General features: G+C 32.3%; 1 protein-coding gene across 3 annotated transcripts in view; it reads right to left on the bottom strand.

The window, feature by feature from the left end:
• grh (grainy head) overlaps window positions 1-25,213 on the bottom strand; it is a 311,557-nt gene that overhangs the window by 26,222 nt on the left and 260,122 nt on the right. For 2 of the 3 annotated variants that reach the window (XM_072545676.1, XM_072545675.1), the window contains exons 4-7: window positions 16,263-16,572; window positions 15,248-15,934; window positions 14,833-15,008; window positions 14,090-14,252 (exon numbers count right to left, since the gene is read on the bottom strand). In XM_072545676.1, coding sequence (XP_072401777.1) covers window positions 14,090-14,252; window positions 14,833-15,008; window positions 15,248-15,934; window positions 16,263-16,572 — 1,336 coding nt within the window. The remainder of the gene's footprint in view (window positions 1-14,089; window positions 14,253-14,832; window positions 15,009-15,247; window positions 15,935-16,262; window positions 16,573-25,213) is intronic. The other variant, XM_072545678.1, reaches the window with a different exon arrangement.

Genomic DNA, 25,213 nt, shown 5'->3' with positions numbered 1-25,213 from the left:
GAGTTCGCTTCTACTCAACACAAAATGTACTGGATAGAGAAGTTCTCATCACCGATACGAAAGTAAAGACAAGGGCTAGTAAAGACATGTTTGGATGTGTGACATGGGGACTGCGGCTATGTTATTAACTGTATATTTGTTGGTTGACCAAACTTGAGATTTTTTCTGCGACTACTGTGCTCTTTAAGCCCGAGGTGTAATACAATCCTGTCCAGTGCTGTAGTGCCTAGCAGAATTTTATCCCAAATCGTGGAAATAAAACAATGTAGAGAGAACGGCAATTATGGTCGCGGAAATTGGTTACTTTTCTGAATCCATAAATAACAATTTAGAGGGAACGATCAGAGATGCGAGATGGCTTCAATCAGGATTATAATAGTTGCTAGGGGGAAGTATAATAGGAAAATGTACAATAAGCAAATCGGCTGCATCGGTGTAAAACTGACAGCTTTCAGAAAATAATAAAGGAGTTTATTATATTTTACAACTTTTATGCAAATAACGTTCATACGTTAACCCAATACTATGAACGGCTGCTATTTTTGCTACTTTTCAGGCCTTATTATACAGAAGCAGAAGTTGCAATAACATATTTATTTTAAATCAGCGATAAATAAAAATTAGTATTACTTGATTTTTATATACTAAGTAATTAAGTCACAGCTACGTCGATATTAAACATATTAAACCAAATAGTTGAACGGGTAATGCAGATTTCTTCAATATGGTAAACAATATTCGACATGCCTTGCAGATAATATAATAAATATATTATGTAGGTGCAACTACAATATGCACATACTTAAAACACAAACTGTGGGAAAAATAAATATCAATACATCGGTAATTATAATCAATTAATTTAATTGTTTTATCATGAACTTTAAAACCTTATTAAATGCAATAAAATAATTTTTCTGCATAAACGATGTATATTATACAATTAGAACTTGCCTTGGGGAACAAAATTAAACGATCATTTCTTAATGTTGCGATTGACGTTCTAAATTTTCTAAAAGACCAAAACCAATAAATTTCATTTGTTAAGTTTGAAACTCTGGAGGAATGTACGAAAAATCTAAAAACAACAAATTGAAAGGACTACAAAACAAATAAATAATAACTGCCTACAAATGTTATCCTGATGCTTAACGAAGCTACTGTAACTCTCTGTTTCTTGTTCTTATGTTGACTATATAAAACCATATTTTACTACGAAAACCTATCTCATCTCCACTATGTTGTTTACAGGCCAAACAAAAATACAGACTTCGGAGAATCAACAAGAATACAGAATTACTAAAAACTGGTATATATAGGAAAATATCATACATGGGTCATACATTGAGAGGAAAGAGATATCGAATACTGCAGCTGATCGAAGATTATCGCAACCTCTCGTATCAGTAGGACAAGACTTAAATAACAAAGTTCATGTGTAAATGTTCATTGAACACCGTCGAATAACCGTTAAAAACATATTTCCTTAGTTGGCAGTAAAAGTGTTAAACTAACTAAACTGTTCGAGCGATTTAAACAAACTGTTTTTGGTTTTCCTAAATTCTGGTCAAGATGGAATGCATATATTTAAGACATTTTGTTATATTTGTCAGCTTTCAAGGATTTTTTGTGCAAAAAAAAAGAATGTGTGTAACGGAGAATGAATTGTTTGGTACAATTGGAATTGCTATTTCATTACTCGATTTGTAATTAATTTCTTAAGGCTGATGGAATGTCTATGCCCGCATCAACTCAGACGTACAAACCTTACCTATAAGGCAACAAGGGTTATTTACCTTCTAGAACACAATATAGCAAAAAACATTCTGTGGGATTTCGACTTTTTCTTTCGCGATGATTAGTGGATGAGATAGAATAGTTTTATAGCAACATTTTTACGGAGTTATTAAGAATTGATAATATTAAAGATTCCATTTTCGCATTGATAGCCAATTATTTAATAAGAAGCTAGCACAAAAACTTTTCTCTTTTAAGGCATAAAGATAAAATGTTATACACGATCCTATCCGTGGCACAAGATTTATAAAAAGCTAAGCAACTAATAATTAAATAAAATTTAATATTCCAAACACTATCAAACAGAAGATCTATTTGAAGCTTTTAAAATTAAAAAGTTACCATAAAAAGATATGAAAACTGTTTTTGGACACCTTTGAATAATTTAAGTTCAATATATTATCTCGTATCCATTTGTATATAAATATAGAGAATATGGTTTTAAATGGATCAATCTAGCATACACTAGACACTCCAAGCATTTCCCGACTTTAAACCAGAAAAAGAGAATCTATTTTGTAAAGAAACCAAATTTAAGGCAGTAATTCTGGAAGTTGTCTGCTCCCAACTCGTTTAAATGTCATTTATAAGTGACGCTAAAGATACAGTTAAAACTGCTTATATATGAAACTCTTAAAAATCCATAATTTACAGTAATAAACTTTTTTTTATCCAATTTCCTAATGCACAACCACTAATTTAGTGAACTTCAGCTAGTATTACGGTGCCGTGAGGATAGGTTCATCACCTAGAGGAACATCGCAAGAAGAGAGCACATTAATAGGGCTTTTCTGTTTTTTACGGCGCTGTAAAAAAAACCATTTTTGACTCAATGCAAGCAATGATTTATATTTAACGTGGTCTTTTTCGTAAATGCACCACAGTAGTGATTGGGATATAATAATATATTATCTGTCAAAACTGTGAAAGCTACAATAATTGTAACCTCATCACAGAGACAAAAAAAAATTAGAAAAAAACGAATTAGTACAATAAACAGAATAGCAAGAAAAATTAACTGTAAAATATAGTAGAATATAAACTTCCAATATCACAAGTAATATCGCAAAGCACAACGCTGAGTGAGACCATAATTGCTAATATCGAGTAGGAAATTTGTGAATTAACGCACGACATCGCAGACGAAATCTAGATGGAAACTTCACGAATACTTCTATTAGCCAAACTACCTAAAATCAATTTAATTAACGTCTTAAAAGAATGTTAATTAATACAGGAAAAGAGAGCACTCAAAGACCTGTCCAAACTCAAAAGTCCATGTTGACAAGGATATTTTAATTTTATCTGCTGATAAAGGGAATGCAATTGTCGCACTAAAAGCTTCTGAACACTTGTAAGAACACTACAAGAAAGTAAAACAGAACCCAACTGAAACTGTTATGAGAAAACTAATCAACTTATCCAGGTTAGTTCTAATTACGAACACCACAACTGTACAGATTTTCAGTGCAATTTTGTCTTCTACATACGACGTCGTAAAATATCTAACGGCATTGCTAAAACCATGCACTAACCGGTCTGCAAGTTACGTCAAGATTCTACACACTTATCGAGAAAATCCCTCGGATTTTCGAAGACTAATCGAAATTCAAAAACACCCGATGAACTGTAATCACTAAAGTACAAAACCTCATGCTAAGTTATATTTGCTTAATTATTTACTGACGAACAGTAATGGAAGAAAATCTGAATGTTTAGCCACGATTTCTAGACTACAATAAAACATTTGAAAATTGTTATTTAACGTTTTGTTTTTTGTTTTGTTTGTAGTGGAAATCGAAACCTAATCATTCGATACCACAAGTGGATAACCCACCTACGAGCTATTCAAAAAATAACCTTAAGACCTTCAAAAACACCTTAAGAAAAGTCCTTTCAAGATCTGGCGGCCTATTTTGAACACTAAAACTAGAAATGACACGACTAGGAAACTGAATTGTATCTAGAAACTGTAATATTATGTAGCGATAGTGAATACCTATAAATGTTATTACCTTTATATCGATTCATTTATTAATAGTCACTTCTATATTTTCTAAATGTGGCAATTTTGCCAGTTAACTTCAGTTCTTAAATTATTGCAAATCATTATTAATAATATGCAGTGGAAAGATTCTGAAAATATTTATTTCTCGACCACGGCACCAAAGTGATCTTTCTTGACTTTCAGAACCAGTCCCGTAGTGTTTCGATGTTGCTTATTGAACAACTTCACTGTTGAAAGATGCCAGAGTGTCAGTGTCATAATTGAATTAGTTTCTAATTAATTTACTTACAGTTAATACACTTAAATCTAAATCTCTATTTTGACCTTATTTTGAACGAGCAATGACTATAACTGACAAACCATTTTAAAATATTTTGATTATCAATGAAAACGAATGCCTGAATATCATCCAACAATTTTTTCTATAATACGGAACCATCCTATACATGTATATATGCCCATATCAGTAATTAAATCCACGAATACCTTGGTTACATACGTTTTTGATTAGCTTATTAAGAAAAAGACATCCTTTAGAGAATGATTAAGAATTAGTGATATTAAAGATTCCATTTGAGCTTCTCCAATTACTGGAAGGAGATATATCTACAAAAAACCGGGCCCGTGACATTCGTTACCTCATATGGAGATGTAATAATGATCAGCGACTGCTGTCGTATGACAAATGTGGTAACTCTAATAATACAATTTACAATTACATCAAGTTCTGGGACACAGAACTACTGATAATTATGTCAATTAATAAGAATCTCTATGAACATTTTTAATTAACTATTGATAGTTGAAATCACTAGGTATATGATAATTTAATACAATTGATTATGCCGTTTGGAAGTAAAATTTACCAACTAAAAGCCTACAGTCTTTAAAAATAATAAAATTAACTGAAAGACCTGTCAGAATTGATGTCCACCCAATATGAGACCAAAGAATACGTTTTAAACATATAAATAATCCGTGACAAATAAAACCTTAACAAACATAATAAAAACAACAACTAATGAAAATAAATACAGATACAATTAATTTACTGCAATACCTCAAGAGATAATAAATAAAAAAATTAAACTTAAGGTAGAATAAAAGGTATTTGGAGAACCACAGAAAAAAAAAGAAACAAGATAGGATAAAACGACAAAAATATTTAGAGAGAAATGTATCAAAAAATGTACACTTATTCGCAGGAAATATGAGAAAAGCTAAACCCATTAAAAATGATCACAATAAAACAAACAAGATGTATAACAAATTCACAAAAAAATGTTATCAATTTTACATTCAGATACAATATATATATATATATATATATATATATATATATATATATATATATATATATATATATATATATATATAATGACGGATTGATTACGGCTGTCGCCGCTTCTCCGCCCCCAATTTCCATCTTTTTCTGTCACATGCAGTTGCCTCTTTTAAGTCTCTTGCCGCCATTGCTTCATTAATATCGTTGCGCCAACTTCTCTGTGGTCGTCCTCTCTTTCTTCTTTCAGGAGGGATCTATTCCAGTACTCTTCTAGGCCATCCTTCTCTGTCATTCTTTTAACATTTTCGAACCAGATTAATTGTTTTCTTTCTATGTCATTGATATTTCGCTCCTTATTCATTTCGTTTCTTATTTGTTCGTTTCTAACTCTCTCCAGTTTGTTTCTACGATAATCCATTTCTGTCGTCATAAGTTTGTTTCTATTAGCTTTGGTGACGTCCCATACTTCCGAACCGTAAAGTGTAATACTTTGGACTATACTACCGTAAATGTGTTTTTTGGTTTCTCGTCGAATTGTTTTTTGCCAGAGAAGAGAGTTTAAGGCACGGGTCGCTGCTCTGCCCTTGTTTATTCTTTCCCTGATTTCATCTGCGCTATTTCCCTTCTTGTTGAAAATGACCCCCAAATATTTGCAGGATTGCACGCCTTTGATTTTGTCGACTTCCAAGACTAGGTCACATATTTCATCTGTTCCCACTGAGAGATATTCACATTTTGTCATATTCATGTTTAGACCTGCCACCTCATATTTTTCTTGCCGTTTTTTTACCATATAGCTAAGATCGTAGCTGTCTTCTGCAATCACCTATTAGAAAGTTTACTTAAGATTATACAAGAATATCATCATTCTCTTTTCCTTGATCCCTATGCAGGTTCAGCGTCATACCTTCATAATTACCTTTCGTCATAAATTTTTATCTTTAATCATATCAATATCAATCCCTTCACAGATTTCAACTAGGTCTTTTGTGGTCTTTCTGCTGTACTCCTTCCAGAAACTTATCACTCAGTGATTTTTCATATTGGGTAGTATTGGGTATAAAATGTTATTATTAAAATTTTTAAAATTATCCAAAATTAATTTATATATTTTCAGAACGTTTTCGATCCTATGAGATCATCATCAGTGAAAAACGTCTATATAGTAGTTGGAACTAGCCACATAATGAGGTCAGATGACCCTTAAATTACATAATTTGAGTAACGAATATTATAATTATTAAGACATAATAATAAACTTTTATACCATTTTACAAAAAGAAGTTTTTACTTCATTGTAAGTTTTTCTATCGCATATTGTCCATAACAAAAATATTCTGTTGGTCCAGTAAACATTGGACAGGTCACCGCTAAGGAGCATATTCCTTTACCACTTATCTCCAAAATAAGCACATACAATCAGCAGGCGTCCGGCTTGGGACTAGACATTTATGAGATTCCCGACACACAGGTTATGAGGAATGAGAGTAAAGTGGTCGCACGTGAGCTCGTCTCGGATACTAAGAACGCAGACAGTTGACCAGTACGTCTAGCGTACTGCGTGCGTTTCTGCGATCTTGACACCTCAGTTGACGGCTCACCATCTCTCATTCCATCCAGATTAGCCTCTTATTACAGGCAGGGACCAGAGTCTTAGCAGTATTCTATCGCCGCTGTTCGACAGCAGCCGAGCATTGAGAAAGTATCTCATCCACCGGCTGACTCGATTTCACACTTGACATTCAGTTGAAAGACTCAAAAATGTTGCCGATTTCTTAATTCTACATTTTAATCTAATATTTTTTTTTATAGCCAATACGGCGCACCTTACCCTGAACCACATATTTAAATCACCAGACACACATAAAAGAACTAAAATACGAAGACCATACTCTGACCGATAGTGAGCTATGGATGTGAAACTGCATATTGACACAAAAATCTGTAAACTTCCTGGACATATTTGAAAAAAAAGTACTGAGACGAATACTAGACACTATACATGAGAACAGGTGGCAAATCAGATACAATTATTAAACATATAATATATATATATATATATATATATATATATATATATATATATATATATATATATATATATATATATATATATATATATATATATATGTAAATAACCACCTTTATCTCAGTATGCCCGCCTACAGTCTTCAATAGTCAGGGCACGTTTTAGGATAGAAGAAAACAGGGTTCCAAAAAAACTGTTGAATGCAAGAATGCAGGGGAAGAGACCTATTGGAAGACTCAGGAAGCAATGGGATGATGTTGTGGATGAGGACTTCAAAAATCTCCTTCGCAGTCAACCATAGAGGAGAATTCCTACAGGCCGTAACGGACGGAGAGGTTTGATGATGGACGAATTTGGTTTTTTATGGGACCAGATTTTATGAGGTATACATGGCCCACAACAATATAACTGGATATAGCTATTTAATTTTGGAAAATTATTTTTTATTATATTGGACAGTAACTGTTATTAATTTATAAAGTATTGTTATATATATATATATATATATATATATATATATATATATATATATATATTCAGGGATTCTACAGTATTCACTGCTTTCCCTCGCTTAACCGTTTCCATCTCTCTCTGTTGTCCCATTCTCCATCGTTTAGGCCTCTCTTACTCATGGCGTCTTCTACTTCGTTCCTTCAGGATTTTCGGGGTCGTCCTCATTTCCTCCTTTCTATGGGGCTCAATTCGGTTATTCTCTTTATCCATCTGCTGTCGCTAGTTCTTCTTACATGTCCATACCACTTTGATCTTTTTTGTTCTATATATGTTAGTATGTCTGTTTCTATTGATGTTCTTTGCTTTATTTCGTCATTACTTCTCCTATCCATTCTTGTTACTCTGCAGCATCTTCGCAGGCATTCCATCTCTGTTGCTATTATCTTACTGCTGTTTTTCTTGTTTATGATCCAATTTTCAGCCCCATATGTCATAATACTTCGCACTAATGTTTTATAAATCTGTGTTTTTGTCTTCATATTTAGGTGTCTATCCCACCATACTGAGTAAAGTTGTCGGATTGCTGTTCTTGTTTGTCCTAATCTTTGTGTAATTGTTTTCTCTGTTGTTGCCTTTTTCGTGATTATAAACCCCAAGTATTTGAATTTATTCTTTCCTTTGATTGTTACGTTGTCATCAATCTGTAGATCTTCTATGTCTTCTTCACTTGTAGATAGGTACTCTGTTTTCGCGAGGTTAATATCTAGGCCAGCCTTGGTATATTCTTCTTGTAGTTTCTTCATCATGTAGCTGAGGTAGTCTTGGTCTTGTGCAATTACTACTTGATCGTCTGCAAAGCTTAACGTATATAGGTATTCGTTCCGTACCGGTACTCCCATGCCTTCGCATTTTCTTTTCCATGTAGTCAAGGCTTTCTCTAAGTATATTTTGAATAGGGTTGGAGACGTGTAGCAACCCTGCAGGAGCCCTTTTGTTGTGGTGAAGTCTCCTATGATTCTTGTTCCCATTTTAATGGACACTTTATTTTCTTTATACAGAGCTTTTGTAGCTTCTATGAGTTCCGTCTGTATTTCTAATTTGTACATTGCCTCCCATAGTTCTGACCTTGGTACAGAGTCATACGCCTTTCTCAGGTCCACAAATGCCAAATGTATATCTCTATTTTTTGCTTTTTTCTTTTCCAACAGTTGTTCCAATGTGTATATGTGGTCTATGCATGATCTTCCTGCCGTGAAGCCTTCCTGATCTTCCCAGATTTTGCCTTTTATCGCTTGCTCTATCTTTTCTCGCAGTATCTTCCCATATAATCTTCCTATTGATGATATTACGCTTATTCCTTTGTAGTTTTCGCATCGTTTTCTATCTCCTTTCTTAAATATAGATGTCATATATGCCTCCGTCCATTCCTTTGGGAGCTGTTCTCCATTTATGGCTTTCTAAAATATCCATTGCATCATCGGGTGTAATTTTTTTGATCCGTATTTTATAAGCTCAGGTGAGATGTCTCCAGGTCCCAGTGCTTTCTTATTTTTGATTGCTTTTATGGCCATTCTCATTTCCCTATCTGTTATTTCTATTTCTTGTTGTGGGGATCTGCTTCGTCTTCGCCTGTTTTCTTTTCCAATGAATTGTGGTCTTTGTTCTGTTAACAGTTCCTTGTATAGTCCTTTCATTCTTTGTCCTGTATATTTCCCAATTTAATTTTTTCTTTTGAGTTTTGTTTCAATCCTCTCAGTACTTTCCATGACTCCGAAGTTCTTGTACCTCCTATGTATGTTTCAATATTTAAGCAGGTTCTTTCCCATTCTTCATTCCTTTGTTGTGTTATTTGTTTTTTCACTTCTCTATCTTTTTCTCTATATTCTTTATAAACTTCATCGTTGTTTGTAGTCAGCCATTTTCTGTATAGTTGCTTTTTTTCTTCAATTATTCTTTTTGTTGGTTCAATTATTTCATAATAGTGCTGTTTATTTGTTATAATATGTTCTTTTTCTCCAAGGGCTTCGAATGCTGCTTGTTTTATACTCGCCTTTATATGCTCGTATATTTCTTCGATGTTGCCGTATCTAAATTCTATTAATTTTTGATCTAGACGTTGTTGAAGTATTGTTATTTCCTTTATTTAATTTTACCCAATACATACATAATGGCCTTTTCACGTCATAATTTTTCTCCGCAAGTAGATCCGCTCACAAAATATAGCGGTAAATTTTCACCAAATGCCGCATGGCCTAAAGTAATATAATTGCACCTATTTATATTGATGGAATATTTTCAATCTAAAGTAAAATTTGATGTTATGAAAAACAGAAAGCAATATTCCCTATCAGGTATTAATTGCAACTTGATAGCTAAATCATTAACTTTAATTGTTAAAAATTGTAAGAAACCCAAATTTACCTTAATGGACATTTGATGACAGAAAATGAAAACAAAAATAATCTATCGTCATTTCTATTTAATGTTATAATTTCCGATGAGACATAATTCATTTTCAGGGCCAAAAGCGATTTTGGAAATGTCATAAATGGAATTAGAAATGAAACAAATAATAAAGTATTTACTAACAAATTCGAAATAGAAGATATAGGTGGGAAAACATGAGGGAATTATGGAATAGGAATCGAATTATGAAATTCTTAGGCCGCGAGGAAGAAAAACGGTTTTTAGGAATACTACGAGAAGAGTGAAAAACAGGAAAAATTCCAAATAAATGGGAAAAGTACATATTACCTACAAATACAAAAAAGGGATCATACCGACTCAGAAAACTACAAAATCATTTGCAAGTCCCTACAAGACTTCTACAGAAAAGATTAAGGGAAATAACAGAAAAAAATTAGAAAATGAACAAGCCACATAATATGGAGTTGGTGAGCAAGCAAATGATAACATACATATTCTCAGAAACATAAGGACTCTAAAAACCGGAAAAGAAGTAAATTAACTATTTATAGACTTGAAGGCTATATTTAATATACCGGATGAGCCAACAGAAGCGGGACGGTCAAATATTCAATATTTTTCACAAATCTATAGAATGACATCAAACACCCCTGGGTGTGGGGCGGAGGAAACTTTGAAATCTTATATGGGAACATTATTCTCTTTGGCGTTTCCGTCACAAAAATATGTATAGGTATACAATATAGACACGTTTGTCACTCCTGTGCAGTATTGTTTAAAATATTTAAATCTTTTAAAACAGTTAATCATCCATAAAACAGAGGGTTAAGCAATTTGCTTGGATTTGTTAGTGCGAACGTGGGATCATGTTCGTAAGAAAAAAAAAGAAAATAACAATAATTGGAATAACTAAGTGTGAGAGAGAGGTCATAAAAGTGTTTTTTCTAAGAAAAAAAATCAATGTATAATAAATTTGTAAATTTAATGACCAGACATAAATTGATTTATAAGATTAATAACTATTATTGTCTGTTCACGTATTTAATGCAGAATTAGTATCTTAAGGGAATTAGAAGTGTATAATCTACCTAATGATTATATTAGAAAATAAGAATATGATTTGCAATTATAATAAACATCTAGAATCTATTGTATGGTGATTTACATCGAAGGCTCGCCTGTTTGATCATTCAATCTATAATTGTCTGATCTAATTGTTCTAATTCACGCATGACACAATGAAATTGATATATGCGTAAACACCATACCACCGTTACGAAATACATACTTTTATAATATCACTCTTACTTGTTTACTCATACACTTACACTAATAAAACAATAATAACTAATAAAACTGTGGCTGTGCACCATACTTTAAAAACTTACAATGAAGTAAACAACTTCTAATAATGGTATATATTTATTATAAAATTTAATATGATAGAAAAGGATTAAAAATTTCAAAACGTTTTCAGTCATATCAGACCATCATCAATGAAAACCTAAAAGTAAGTATTTCCACGTTAATATTAGGTATTGATACAAAGGAGTTACAAAGAAATAAATTACAATTGACAAGCCCTTCAAAACAGGGAAAGACAGCATTCATCAACACACCACACTTGTCTATATGGATCTTTATGAGGTGTTCACACAGGTGTACTTGAGTTTTATCTATACATCTGACTATATTAAGCCCTCATTCAAATGTCAATGCACTGCACGGTTTTAATATATTGGATTGACAACGTTTAAAATACCGTTTAAAAGTTCACACCATTATCCTTCATTCCCATTCCCAAGAAAACCCCAAATGCAAACTTATAGAGGATTTAAATCCGAGGATCGGGCAGACCAATGTTTTGCAACTTTCCTACACATCCAAGGATTCGGATATACTGTATCTAAGTTACATTAATGGTAAAATGGGCAGGTGCACCATAATGCATGAACCATAAGTGTTGTCTCAGCTGTAGAGGATTTTCTAAAAAAAAACTATGTAACTCTTCCTCTAGAAAACTAAGGTAATTTTCGCCTTTTTTTATTGTGGGGGGAAATATGGACCGATTAAATGAACAATTACTCCAAGCCACATATTTACTAAAAGCGGGTGCTGAAAATGAGCTTTAAAGATTCCATGGGATTCCTTGGATCAATCCAAGAATTTTCCTCATCTCGTAAGTAATTGTTATGGAAATTTCGTATACAATGTCGTACAAAAGTGGCCTCGTAAGTAAACAAAATACCATTATAAACATTATTTGATGAAGAATCCGTTGGCGAAAAAAGTCTCTAGGTAGTAGAGATGGCACAAGTTGGATATAAAATTGATTGATTGACAATTGACAATTGATTGTCTGAATTTGCGTCAATGATGAATATACAATTCTAATTAGTATGCCCAACAATGCACAATAATTACCTCTTAAAACACACCAAATTTCATTTGGTATAATAAATAAATCGTCAATTTGTAAGAAAAATTTCAACACAACGTATCTCGGAAACGAAGCATTTGCGGACATTTAGCAACTATCATTGCCCTAGCATCACCCTGTAGAATTCTTTAATAATAAATCTGGCAAATTCATTTTCTTCGAACAATGATTGAATATTGATTGAATATAACTGCTTGGTTTCTAACCCATGAAAGATGTGTGATTTCATGCTGTATGTATTGCATGACTCAATATTATATGGGAGCTGTAAACCGAATTCTCCGAAAAGTACGTTACAGTTCATTCGTCGTAATTTGATCAGGCAAACATTTTCTTTATATAATTGTTTAAAGTAAGGGTATGGTGTGTTTTGACAATATAAAAATCTGACTCTTTCATCATAAAAGTGTTCATTTCATATCGTTTATTACTAACGAACATATCCAAACTTGGTGAAGATGACCAAATATGTACCTTTGTTTTCAACAATACACAAATTGACAAGAACTTTAAATATGGTGAAGATGGTACACGTAAGGACGGTAAGGACATAGTCAAGCCTGGAAACCTTTCAGAAGAAAGGTTATTTTACATTCTACACTTCATAATATTGTTTGGAGTTGTCTAAAGAAGAATTTCACAGACTTTCTGAGTCGACTTGTTACGGTTGATGAAATTGTGCCACTTCACACACATGAACTAAATCAGTAGTATAAGTATTCAGTATCAAGCTATTGCAACATATTTTAAAAACGAGTTCCCTTTGTATTAGTTGACAATAACGACAAAATTATTGTAAATGAGAACAGAATAAGAAGAGAATAGGAACTATATATATCTCAGAGTTGTTTGAAGATTACAGAAATAATATTGCCAAATTCTACCAAAATTGTACTGACGGCCTAGAAATTATGAAATCAGAGGTAGAACATGCTTTTAAAAATGCTAAAAGTAGAAAAGCTTGTGCCAGATAATTCACCAACTGAGTTGCTGAAGCTAATAGATGAAGATAACATAAAAGTAGTAGTAAAACTTTTTAATGCAATATATATCTAACACTGGAGTGATTCTCACACAACGTTGAAACAATGTATGTAAACTGTTATTCTAATCGTCTTAACCAAGTAAAAGTCTTTCTTTCTTTCACAAAAAATCTCTTTCACTAGGGTAATCCAACCGTCTCCAAAGTACAAACAATTGAAACATACTTCCTTATTCCAATATTCGACTAAAACTTTTTCATCTTGTCCTCGTAAGGAATATGCCTCAGAATTAATATTACAAGGTATAAGATACTTATAACACAAGTGTAAAGTTCCTAGTAAAGGAGAAGAGAAATTTGAATATGTTAAATATATAAAAAACTAGTATAGATATGGACTTATTAGAGATAAGATTTTATTATACAATTTCCAACACAAAGCTGCCAAAAAATTTCATACTCGACGCCAACAAATTTTATGAAAAACTTTATGATTTTTACACGGCATGTTTTGAATTTGGTTAAAAAGATTTGCGTGTTAAAGCAATGTATCAATATATAAAAATCAAGTAAGTATTTACCTGCTGTTTTTTATTGGTGGTAAGGTGTAAATTAAATTAAAATGCACCAGACAAAAATAAAAATATTAAACTTAATTGTGTACTCACTTTGACCGTCTGGGATTTGAGCTGTTTATCAGGATCAGGTAGATATTCCAGTGTAATTCCATAGAATTGCCCTTTATTTATGTAAGTAATCCTATCGTCTTCCCGTCTTTGCGACGTGGATATTGGCGTCTCTAGATGGTATTTGAAACCGACGGGAGAGAATCTGTAACAATTATAATATATCGGTTAGCAATTGCCGACACATTTAATCCGCGAAGTGTCAGTATCACTATAACTCTGCAACAGTATGTCGTTAAGTTATATGTAAACGGTACTGTTAGTTGAAAGATAACGATATTGAACAAACTTGTTTATATCCTGTCCGTTCACAAAAGTGGTCAGGTAGTTCGCATTTGACCCGATGGCCTCGGGAAATAAAAATTAAACAGGTAATTTCAAGTGACACATAATAAAATTCCGAATATGAAAAAAAAAAATGACAATACATTTGAATTACCAAAACTCGTTTAACAGTAGTAGTGTAACACATATAATACAACTGTTATACATTGTATAACATCAGGTACTCTTAGAGCCATTGGCCAAATCTAGTTTGTCCGGTTCAAGGTGTTTTTCACTACATTCAGACAAGTAATTTAATACTATCCCGTTTTAGATACTATTAAAACAAGTTTGAATCATTTAGGTACATACATTTATATTATTCACTGCATGCATTTCTCTATGTAATTTAAAAAAAACTGTTTCACACTTTAAAATAGGGGAATTGTTCACTAACTTACATTTTAGGAATTTGTATTTTATCCGCATCATTTTGTCTGCCAAAATCATGCCATGGGCGGCTCCTACTAGTCGTTTGATTCCCTGGAGACTGGGAACTGCTATTGCTTCGTTGAGATAACGAAAGAGGATCCAACAAGGAAGAATTGGTCTGACACAATTCAGCATAATCAAATGACTGAAACAATAACAAATAAAGATTAAAAACGGTACATTTTGTGAAATGCAATGCAGTGATGCGAATGACACGAATGATTTAATGAGTGAATAAGCATTTATGTAACATGAAAACTAGTGTGTTATAAGAAAGAAAAGCATTCAAAAATTCACATAAATCGTGTTTTTCGCACTTTCTGCATTGACACTCCAAGAAAATACTTTTTTACGAGTTTTATTTGAAGTAGGTCTAGGGCTCACCTGCTGCAGCGTATTCTGATCACGTGGCGTGATGGCATCTGCGCCTATTCCACTATCCGGACTTGGGAGATCAACGGTGAGACCGGCGGCAGCTATGACACCTTTTCCATGATAAGTCGATTGACGAACATATCTTTCGACAAAACTTGCTGTTGTCCCACCAGTAGCTGCCTCATCTGCGTACGCTAATTGGTTATTTCGCAGTTGAGTAGAATATATTGGTTCCGGAGTTCCTGCTCCAGATGCTACAGTGAAGTATTCACGGTAATAAGGATCAGTCGCAGAAAACGTCGTTGAACTACTCGGTCTACCGGTGGAAGAATAAATGGTAGTGTTACCACTGATACTTCCACCAGCTAACGAACTTTGAGTACTATATTGAACATGGTCGGTATAGGGAATGGGCGAAGGTGTACCACTACCACCACTGTGAGGCGCGCTGCTCATGGAGGCGAATATCTGCGTTGTATACATCGCTGGTTTGAGGCCATTCGCAGATATGAATTCGATTGGCCCTGTACTTGAACTGTCTGCTAGAAGACTACTGTGTGTAGACGTAGGAGTCCCATTTATGGATCTGGAACCGTGCTGTGGTGATGTGAGTCCGTGATGACTCTCGTCTTTGATTGAGTTGACATCTACTACCAGATCACCGGACTGACCAACGGCGGAGGACACCAGCACGACCTATAACCACCAAGGGATGTTAGCGTCATGCCTGCTGCCCAGCGTGGGCCCTAGATCTAACCTACTTTACTACAATCTACAATTCATGCACTACTGTTAATGAAAAACAAAAAGATAAGTAGAGAAAAAAAAAAGAAAATTAGCATTAAAAAGCAAACATATTCACAAAAATCCCCATTTAAAAAGGCCATGCAAAATATATCATTTCTCATGGGATGTTATTAAATCACAGCAATCCATAAATGAAGCACATGTCACTAACTCAAGTCGAAGAAATCAGTAATATCTAATATTTAAATAGTAAGCACAGATTACACTATTTATTCACCTTAGGTCTCGAAAGCTTGGGGATGATTATCGAACCATCAATGCTTCCCGAACTCGGTGAACTACAATCCAATTTTCGATGATGACTTAAATCCTCGGGTTCCCGCTTTACGATTTGCAAATTCTGTCCCGCTGCCGCAGGCTGCGTATAGCCGACGTGCGGATTAATAAATAAACCTTGCAACTCTTGAGAATTAAGTTGACCGGCTGCGCTGAGGGGCGGGGTCGCCAACTCCAAACCCGCCCCACTCACCAAGCCATTGGTTGCCTTCAGCTGCGAAGTTAGGATGCCTCCGGCCTGGGACCCTGCCCTGTAACAAATATCTTACGTCATATGTGGACCTAATAGTGGGGTTATAATGTCATACTCTGAAACTGTCTCACTATCATTTTGTTCATTTAAAATACATACTTATATGATTGAGTAGGTGATTATTCCGGTTGTGAATTCTATCACAGTGCTCGCACGTTTTGGCTACTTACTTCATGACAAATTTACATAAATATATTGTTTTACATTTTTAATGAACTTTCTGTTCACTTCGGGCGATTCTTTTATTTTATTACCATTTTTTATTAACAGGTGCTTAAACCCAACTATGATTATATTAATTAATAGCTTGGTTATGTTTATGTAGTCAATTATCTCAACTAGATATGTAAATAATGAAGCAATACACATATTGATTTCGTGAGTACATTGAACAGGTAAGCACCAATCAATTGGTTCATTTTCAATTCTACTTGATAATTTTTTAAAAACAAAAACAAATTATGGTAGCTATAAAAAATTTTTAGCAATTTCTTTTACCTCAAGTTTAAAATATTATCTATTCTTAGAATAAATTCGCAAGTCAACATAAACATACTAACAACATTCAAGTTTTATTCTATTATATAATTGTTGTTCCTCTTTCTCTTTTCTATTCTTATAATTCATATTCTCATATTCATTAAATCACATATAGTACAAGTCAAATTCAGTAAGTAGGTATAGATATTTCTATTTTTCATATAAAATTTTCAAAATAAATTAGATTTCAACCTGCACAAAATGATGGTTTCCTGATCGACATGTACAAAAATTAGGTGAGGAACGAAGAGGTCGCCAATATTCGATCATTAAGAAAAAATGATTCAATATTTTTATTAGCTATCACTATTTAAAAAAAATTTTTGACATTGCAAATATAAATATAGCTAAAGTTATTTTGATTAACGAGTAGGTATATACGTAATTCTTTGGAGATAATGAAAATTTAGAATCCAATTTACATGACCGGTGGACACCACTCTTATAACTGATGAAATCCAGGTCTACAAAATTATTGTTCTATAGAAGAGTAAATCTAGTTATTTGTATTGTTATGGAGGGAATATTACCTACACCCTAATGTGACTGTAATTACGGCTAAATTGTAAAGCCTTCTTTATGCATTCTTTTCCTCATTTTAGGTTAATGTAACATTTCTGTTACCTATTTTATTCCATTAATAATTATTATTAAAAAAATTGTCACAAAGATATATTATATTCATTAATTTAAATTTTACATGTTAAAACAAACCTAGGAATATAAACACATCTAAAATATGAATATAGTGAACATTTGAAGAAAAACCAAAACCCTTATACTTAGTTATCTCGATGTAATATCAAATCGGGTAAAGCCGTCTTAATGTAAGTACTATTATTAATAAACTAATTTTTTTTATCTAACGATATATACGTGTCTGACTTTTATTTGGGAAATAATAAAGAAAAATTGGAGAAAACACAAAAACAGCCTAAATGGTACCTAGAAGAAAACTTAACTGACCGATTTAACATTTTTCATAAGAGCTGTATTTTCCACTGGTACATATAACTATTTTAGTATGAATGAAGGAACATTATACTAAATTTATAGTTTTATTAGGATATATGATACAAACGATGATAAAAACTACAGTCGAAGAGCTTGTTTTGCCTTTTTGATTAAAAACTATCAGACGGTTTATCTTAGAGTAGACGGAATTCAAAAATTAACTAACTCTTACCAAACAATTAAATTTTATGGTAGACCAAGGTCTTGGAAAAAAGTAGCTGCTAAAGACGTAACATCTAAAATTGTTGGCAATACCAAAAAAAAATCATAAAGAAAACGATAGATAATAATGAGAAATTAATTTGAGACGAAAAACAACAAAAACTATAAATACCATAATAGAGAAGGTATTATAATTATTTTAGTTTACAATTATTTTCAAAGTAGCTTGTAAAAAATTAATTACATTAATTTGATCAGTTCAGATAGAATTTAGTTTAAACATTACGTCTAACCTATAAAAGGCCTTATATTTACTAGGATGAACTTTGATGTTTTCGGAAGTAAGCTCCGGTACTACCAGGTCTCGTATTTAGTCAGCACTCACGTGTTAGTGCTAACTGGCGCGTGGACTCGCGGCATTGTGAAGGTGACCCGGTACAGGTCGCTATAATCACGAATAGCGCCAAGCGACTAACAAGTCTCTGTAAGATCAAACACTAGATAAAACCAAGAACTCGCTTAGTACATTTTGCTGTCTGTTTACTGTACAATTAGGGAGACAAATGATGAGAAAGTGTAGAGGAATATGTAAAAATAGTTAACCCTTCGGTTTCTATGACAATGCCAAGGAGTTTCAATGCTATAAAACATCTGTGTATACATTGGCAACATTTATCGAGACAAAAACTATGCTATCTACTGTTTTAATGATTATAAACCACAATATTACTTAAAAATTCGTTATATTTAACGTTCTGATTACAAAAATTAAACAATTTATTTTCTTTTTAACACTTGGTAATAAAAAAATTCTAATTTCATTTTATCTGCATTATGAATCATATAAGGGAGCAATCGAGACGTCAAATAATACAACTAAAAATAGAAATGCCACAAAAAAATAATAGAAGCATATCACCATTACAATAATACAAGAAAACATTTAAATGCAAGGCATAAAAATTAAAGAGAAATGTAATGAGTTGAGGAAACAAGAATTATTTTTTCAATTAAAAACATGTTTTAACACAAATTTTAACACTCGATCGATGGGGTTGTTACAACACAACAAGTATATACAATTTCTTTCTATGTATCATATCAAAAAAGAAATTCATATTGTATATAAAAAATGTTATAATAAATGCCAAAATCATTTATAGATTTTAATAATTGTACTTAAGCATATTTCACGAATTTGTGATTCTTTTGGATTATCGCTAGACACTCGGCAGCCAATGGTCCACTCTACTGTACAGCATAAGAAGTACGAAAGTAAATTGCTGTAGTAATGAAAATATGAAAAAAGTAATTTCTAAATTGAATTAAAAAAAATCATTTTATAATCTTTTTTTACAGTATTAATAACAAGATATTTGCAAGCACATTTTACGCGGAAATGTTTGTTTGCTTTGCAGTTTTACTTTTTTGCTCAACATAAGACAATACCATGTTAAACAGGGATATGAACAAATTTAAATTTTTGAAAGATACTTTTGTCTTATATTTACCTCCAAAATATTTGTTACAACCAGATTAGTTATTACCTAGAATTTAATTAGTGCCCTCTGAGAGATTAACAGCCTAATTAATGGTACCCTAATTAATGTCATAAAATATGAATGAAAATATTTTATTCCCTCGGGATTCTTTCAAGCCGGAATTACTACAGTTAGCCAAAAGGAACGAAAAATAAAAAATATTTATAGTAGACGAGATTATACACAGTTTTTAACATAATGTGTTAAGACTTTCCACCTTACCATTGTGAATTTCATCCAATTGACCATATTTGAGGAATATGCAAAACTTACTACGATAACTATATTACATGTCACAGTTACAGTGACGCAGCAGTTTTTAAAACATGACAATAAGCATTGAATATTGCTATTCCTGAAATTTGAGAAAAAAGTGCGGAAATGTGAACAGTTAATAGAAGAATATTGAATGCGTGAAAATCGCAAGATTTAGGCAGAACATAACTATGAATGACCACAACTACGAATTAGTAAAAGAGTTTAAATATCTGGGGACAGTAATCACATATGACAACCATCTGGAAAAAAAATCTTAGGCTAGCTGCGGGGAATAGAGCATTATACTCCGTATCATCATTATTAAGATCTAAGCTGCTGAAAAGAAAATCTAAATTAAGACTGTACAAATCAATTATTCGCCAATTGTTACATATGGACTCTACATCAGCGGAAAATAAATAAGCTATTAGTATTTGAAAGGAAGGTTCTCAGAATGATATTTGGACCTCAAAGACATGGTTTCACAGGAGAGTGGAGAAGGCGCCGCAATGCTGAATTTGTGACTCTGTATGAAAACATCGTCAGACATATAAAAGTTAACCGGATAAAATGGGCAGGTCATGTGGTGAGGTCAGAGGAAGACAGAGTGCTAAAGACAAACTTTGAGAGACCAGACCAGACCAAGAAGATCAATAGGCCGTTTCAAAAAGGATGGAAGGATGATGTTGAACTCGATTTATCTAGGATTGGGGTACAACAATGGGAAATGGAAGCACAAGATCGTAGAAGATGGAGGGCTATAGTGGATGCGGCGAAAACTCACCCAGAGCTGTAAAACCAGTCAAAAATAAGAAAATCGCAACGAAGCAGTTAACCAATCATTTACAATTTAAATGAAGATACCAACGACAGTGATTATGAGTGTGAGTGATTATATAAAATCGTATTTTGGTTTGTCTTCGACAGTGCTTAAAATATTGGGAGAATTTACTATTAAGTTTCTCAGCACAGCAGACCGTTTAAGTAAAAGTTTTTGTCCCTAATCCGAAATAATCGCAAATTGGTGAAATATACTATAGATACTACACTATCTACTTTACTAATCTACCTACTAGACAAAAAAAATTGTTAAAACATTCTAAAATTACCTTTTTAAGCAAATATTGGGCATCTGAGAATTTTAGATGAAGCTCTTCTACTGTAAATCCCCAATACTTACATTATTATTTTATATTAGATACCATAGTTTTAATACAGAATAACAGGTGCGGTGAAAGACAGCTGAATTATCTTCAATAAGTATTTAAAATACGTGGAAAATACATTTTCGGAAAAATAATTAATTTTGTTTTCAAGCCACTAATCCATAAATTTTTGAAAAGCCATTTTGTACCTTTGATTTTAAAGATTATTAGCATCTTCATCAACAGTGTCACTACATACCTACTGAAAATATTTATTGAAATATACCTAATGAAAATATACTTTAAAAATCTCTCCAATCCAATTCTTTCAAGATAAATTTGTATACTGTAAAATGTGTTGCCTAGATCTGTTATATGCGCATCTAATGTTAACCTTACCAAGTAACCGAGTTTTACAAGAAATATGGATAAATTAATAAATAATATGACTTAATGACCTAAAAATCACAAATACTAGAAATGCCAATATTTTAAAATTTCTTAATTACGTCGATGGCGACAAAATATTAAATAACCTAAATGGTTTACTTACATTATAAAAACACCACATAAATGTTCCTACAAAGTATTATTTTTCATCTCACCTGTACCAGCTATCTTTGCATACATGTCTATAGAATCCTGATTTCATGTTTTAGTCAAATTCGAGATGATTTAGATTTTTTCCGTGCTATTAATATAACACTATCAAAATATAAGAGTTTTCAAAACTATTTTTAATTAACTAGTTATTACAACTGAACCTGTTCAGTGTAGGTACGACACATTAAAACAAAGCGATATTTTATTTTGCGGCTTGTTTTTTCACAACAAAAAAAGTTGATAACAATATATGGCCATTGACGTAGTTTGTTTTATATAGTGGGTATTAATTTGGTTAGTTTTAAGCAAATAAATGATAAAATATGAATATAGCTAGTTGTAGGTAAACCTTCAGATATCTATTTATTTACAGTTATCCAACTCTACAAAGTACCTTGTGCAGGCTCAAATATAGTCAGTGAATCTTCCAGTCAAAATCAAAATCGTCAAGGGTAACTGCTATTGAGATAAGCAGGAAATAATAAGTATTCCATATCGATTTCCCCTCAATATATGTATCTCTTTGTAATATAAGTATCTCTTTAAATTTTAGATTTTTGATTTAGATATCGGTATAAATTTGTAATGATTCTCACATCCTGATCATCTATTTCTGTGTTGCGTAATATGTTTGTAAGTTTTGTGTTATATTTTGCTGAAGGCATTTTCAAAGTCAACTAGACATATGAATACGTCACAGTTGGCATATATATATATATATATATATATATATATATATATATATATATATATATATATATATATATATATATATATATATATATATATATATATATATATGTATCTTCTTCTTAAAGTGCCCTCTCCTCAATGGAGGTTGGCTACTACAATTTTAAACTCTTCTCTATCTTCAGCTGTTCTTATTAGCTGTTCAAAATTTAGCCCTGTCCATTGTCGGATGTTTCTGAGCCACGATAGTCTTTTCCTTCCTAGGCCTCTCTTTCCCTCGATTTTTCCTTTCACTATAAGTGGGGCATATTGGTACTTATGATTTCTCAGTATGTGGCCTAGGTATGATGTTTTTCTAACTTTTACTGTGTTAAAAAGTTCTCTTTCCTTGTCTATTCTATGCAGCACTTCTTAGTTTGAGGTATGCGATGTCCATGAAATTTTGAGTATTCTCCGGTAGATCCACATTTCAAAGGCCTCCAATTTATTTACGGTTGATGTTTTAAGGGTCCACGTTTCAACTGCATATAGAAGAGTCGACCAGACGTAGCATTTTGATAAACGTAGTCGAATTTCGAGTTTTATTCGAGAATCACAAAGCAGTTTTTTTATTTTTTCGAAAGATTTTCTGGCCTGTTCTCTTCTCTTATTTCTAGATCAGGATTTAGGCTGCTATCGATCCAACATCTCAGGTACTTAAATCTATTGATATACATATATATATACATATATATATATATATATATATATATATATATATATATATATATATGTATATGTTTGTACATTTGTATAATAATGACTGTCTAGTGCCCAAGCCTTTTCAAAGTTGGTTTCCTGTGATTCTATCGTCTAGTTTTCTGTAGACACTTTCATGTATCACTCGCAACAAGACTTTTAAAACATGGTTCATCAAGCTGATCGTTCTATATTCCTCAAATTTCATTGCGTTGGGTTTTTTGGAATTTCCCTGGTACAGTAAATTTCATTGAATAATTCTAGTTTTTTGTATGTAGGTATTTAATCTGGTCCCATGGCTTTATCATTTTTTATAAGTTTTCGTGCTTTTTCAATTTCCCCTTTGGTAATCGTAGGTCCATTTCTACTTCTTGATTCTATTGTCTCCATTATTTCGTCGCCTTCAAATAGCTCTTTTATATATTTTTCCCACATATTTATTTTCTCTCCACTTCCAATTATTATTTTATTGTTTTTGTCCATCATGTTTCCAATACTTCTTTTTTGTATATGTCAGCTGTTTCTCTAATTTTCCTATATATGTTAAATCTTTTCTAATCTTGCTATTTATGCACATTTTTCTGATAGCCACAATTCCTTCGTTTCTTTGATTTTTTGTTTGTTTGTTTTATTTACGCTTTTGTATTGTTGTTTGTTTTTATTCTTGTATTTTCCCTTTTGATATTTCATATTTCTTGTGTTATTCATTGTTTGCTTTTAGGGAATGTATCGCCCTCCAGTTGTTGTTGTATGATGTTTTCCAGGATCTTCTCTAACTCTCTCCATTTTTTTGTAGCGTTAAGTTGTACTTGTCTTTCTACTCTCTGGACTTCCGTGTGTATTTGTTCTTTGATCTGTTGGCAGAGATCAGCTTCTTTTAGTCTTCTTTGATTAATTCTATGAGTTTTGGTGGCTGATTTTATTTTCTTTAGTTTTAGTTTCTTGTCTGCTAAAACAAGGTTGTGATCATTTGCTATATATGCCCCTGGGTAAGCTTTAGTCGATACTACGGCGTTACGAAATCTTTAGTTGATAATGATGTAGTCAATCTGGTTTCTTTATGTTCTCATCGTCATCATGTGTATCATATGTTCTTGATAATGAGTTCGTTGTCCATGCTAAACCGAAATAGCCTCTCTTCTCTCTCATTACGTGTTCCTAGTCCATATTCGCCTACTACTTCTCCATCTCTTCTTTTTCCTACTTTTTAAGTTTCTTCCAGTATTTTGTCTACTTCATCGTAAAAGCTCTATTTCTTCCTCTGTGTTTTGTCATGGTGTTTAATTCCATAAGTGGAATTCTGTTGGTTATCGGTAAAAACCCTTTGACTGATCTTTCGGTCTTTTTGTTGATGACAATTTCTTGATATTCGGTTTTATTTTCGATTATTTCGGTCCCATAGACTTCGTCATCAAGTCTCGGAATTTCCACAGCTTTTTGTATCTATGTTATCGTTTGTCAGGATATCATTTGTAGTTGTACATGGCTAATGAATTAAAATTGTTGTAGGTTGCAATTAACTGATTGAAAATAGATATGTGTAACCAATAAATAATAAATTATGTAAAATTATGAAGATATTTAATTTATTAACAAGTTAAATAATTAATTGTATAAAAAATTAGAAATATTGCCGGATGATCATTACTAAAATTTGATATCATTATTTATCAAAACTCCAAAGAGCAAAGCTGATTTCAATATTTTTATGTTTTAATTTTGTCATAAGTTAATTTATTTAGAAATTAAAATTCTGATATATTTAACTTATTTAACGTCACCTTGATAACAAATAGAATATCCAAAGCGATAAAGAAAACATACAAAAAAATTGATGACATCACCGATATAAAAAATTGGCCACCTATAGTAAACAGACATACATTTTATTTATTAAGTCGGCAAAATCTTCCTATATCTAAAAAGTATTTCTTGTGTTATATTTCTA

The sequence above is a fragment of the Diabrotica undecimpunctata genome, chromosome 10 (assembly GCF_040954645.1).
Source record: "Diabrotica undecimpunctata isolate CICGRU chromosome 10, icDiaUnde3, whole genome shotgun sequence".
NCBI lineage: Eukaryota > Metazoa > Arthropoda > Insecta > Coleoptera > Chrysomelidae > Diabrotica > Diabrotica undecimpunctata.
The sequence above is the reverse complement of the archived record's forward strand: the minus strand, read 5'-3'. Positions and strand labels throughout refer to the sequence as shown.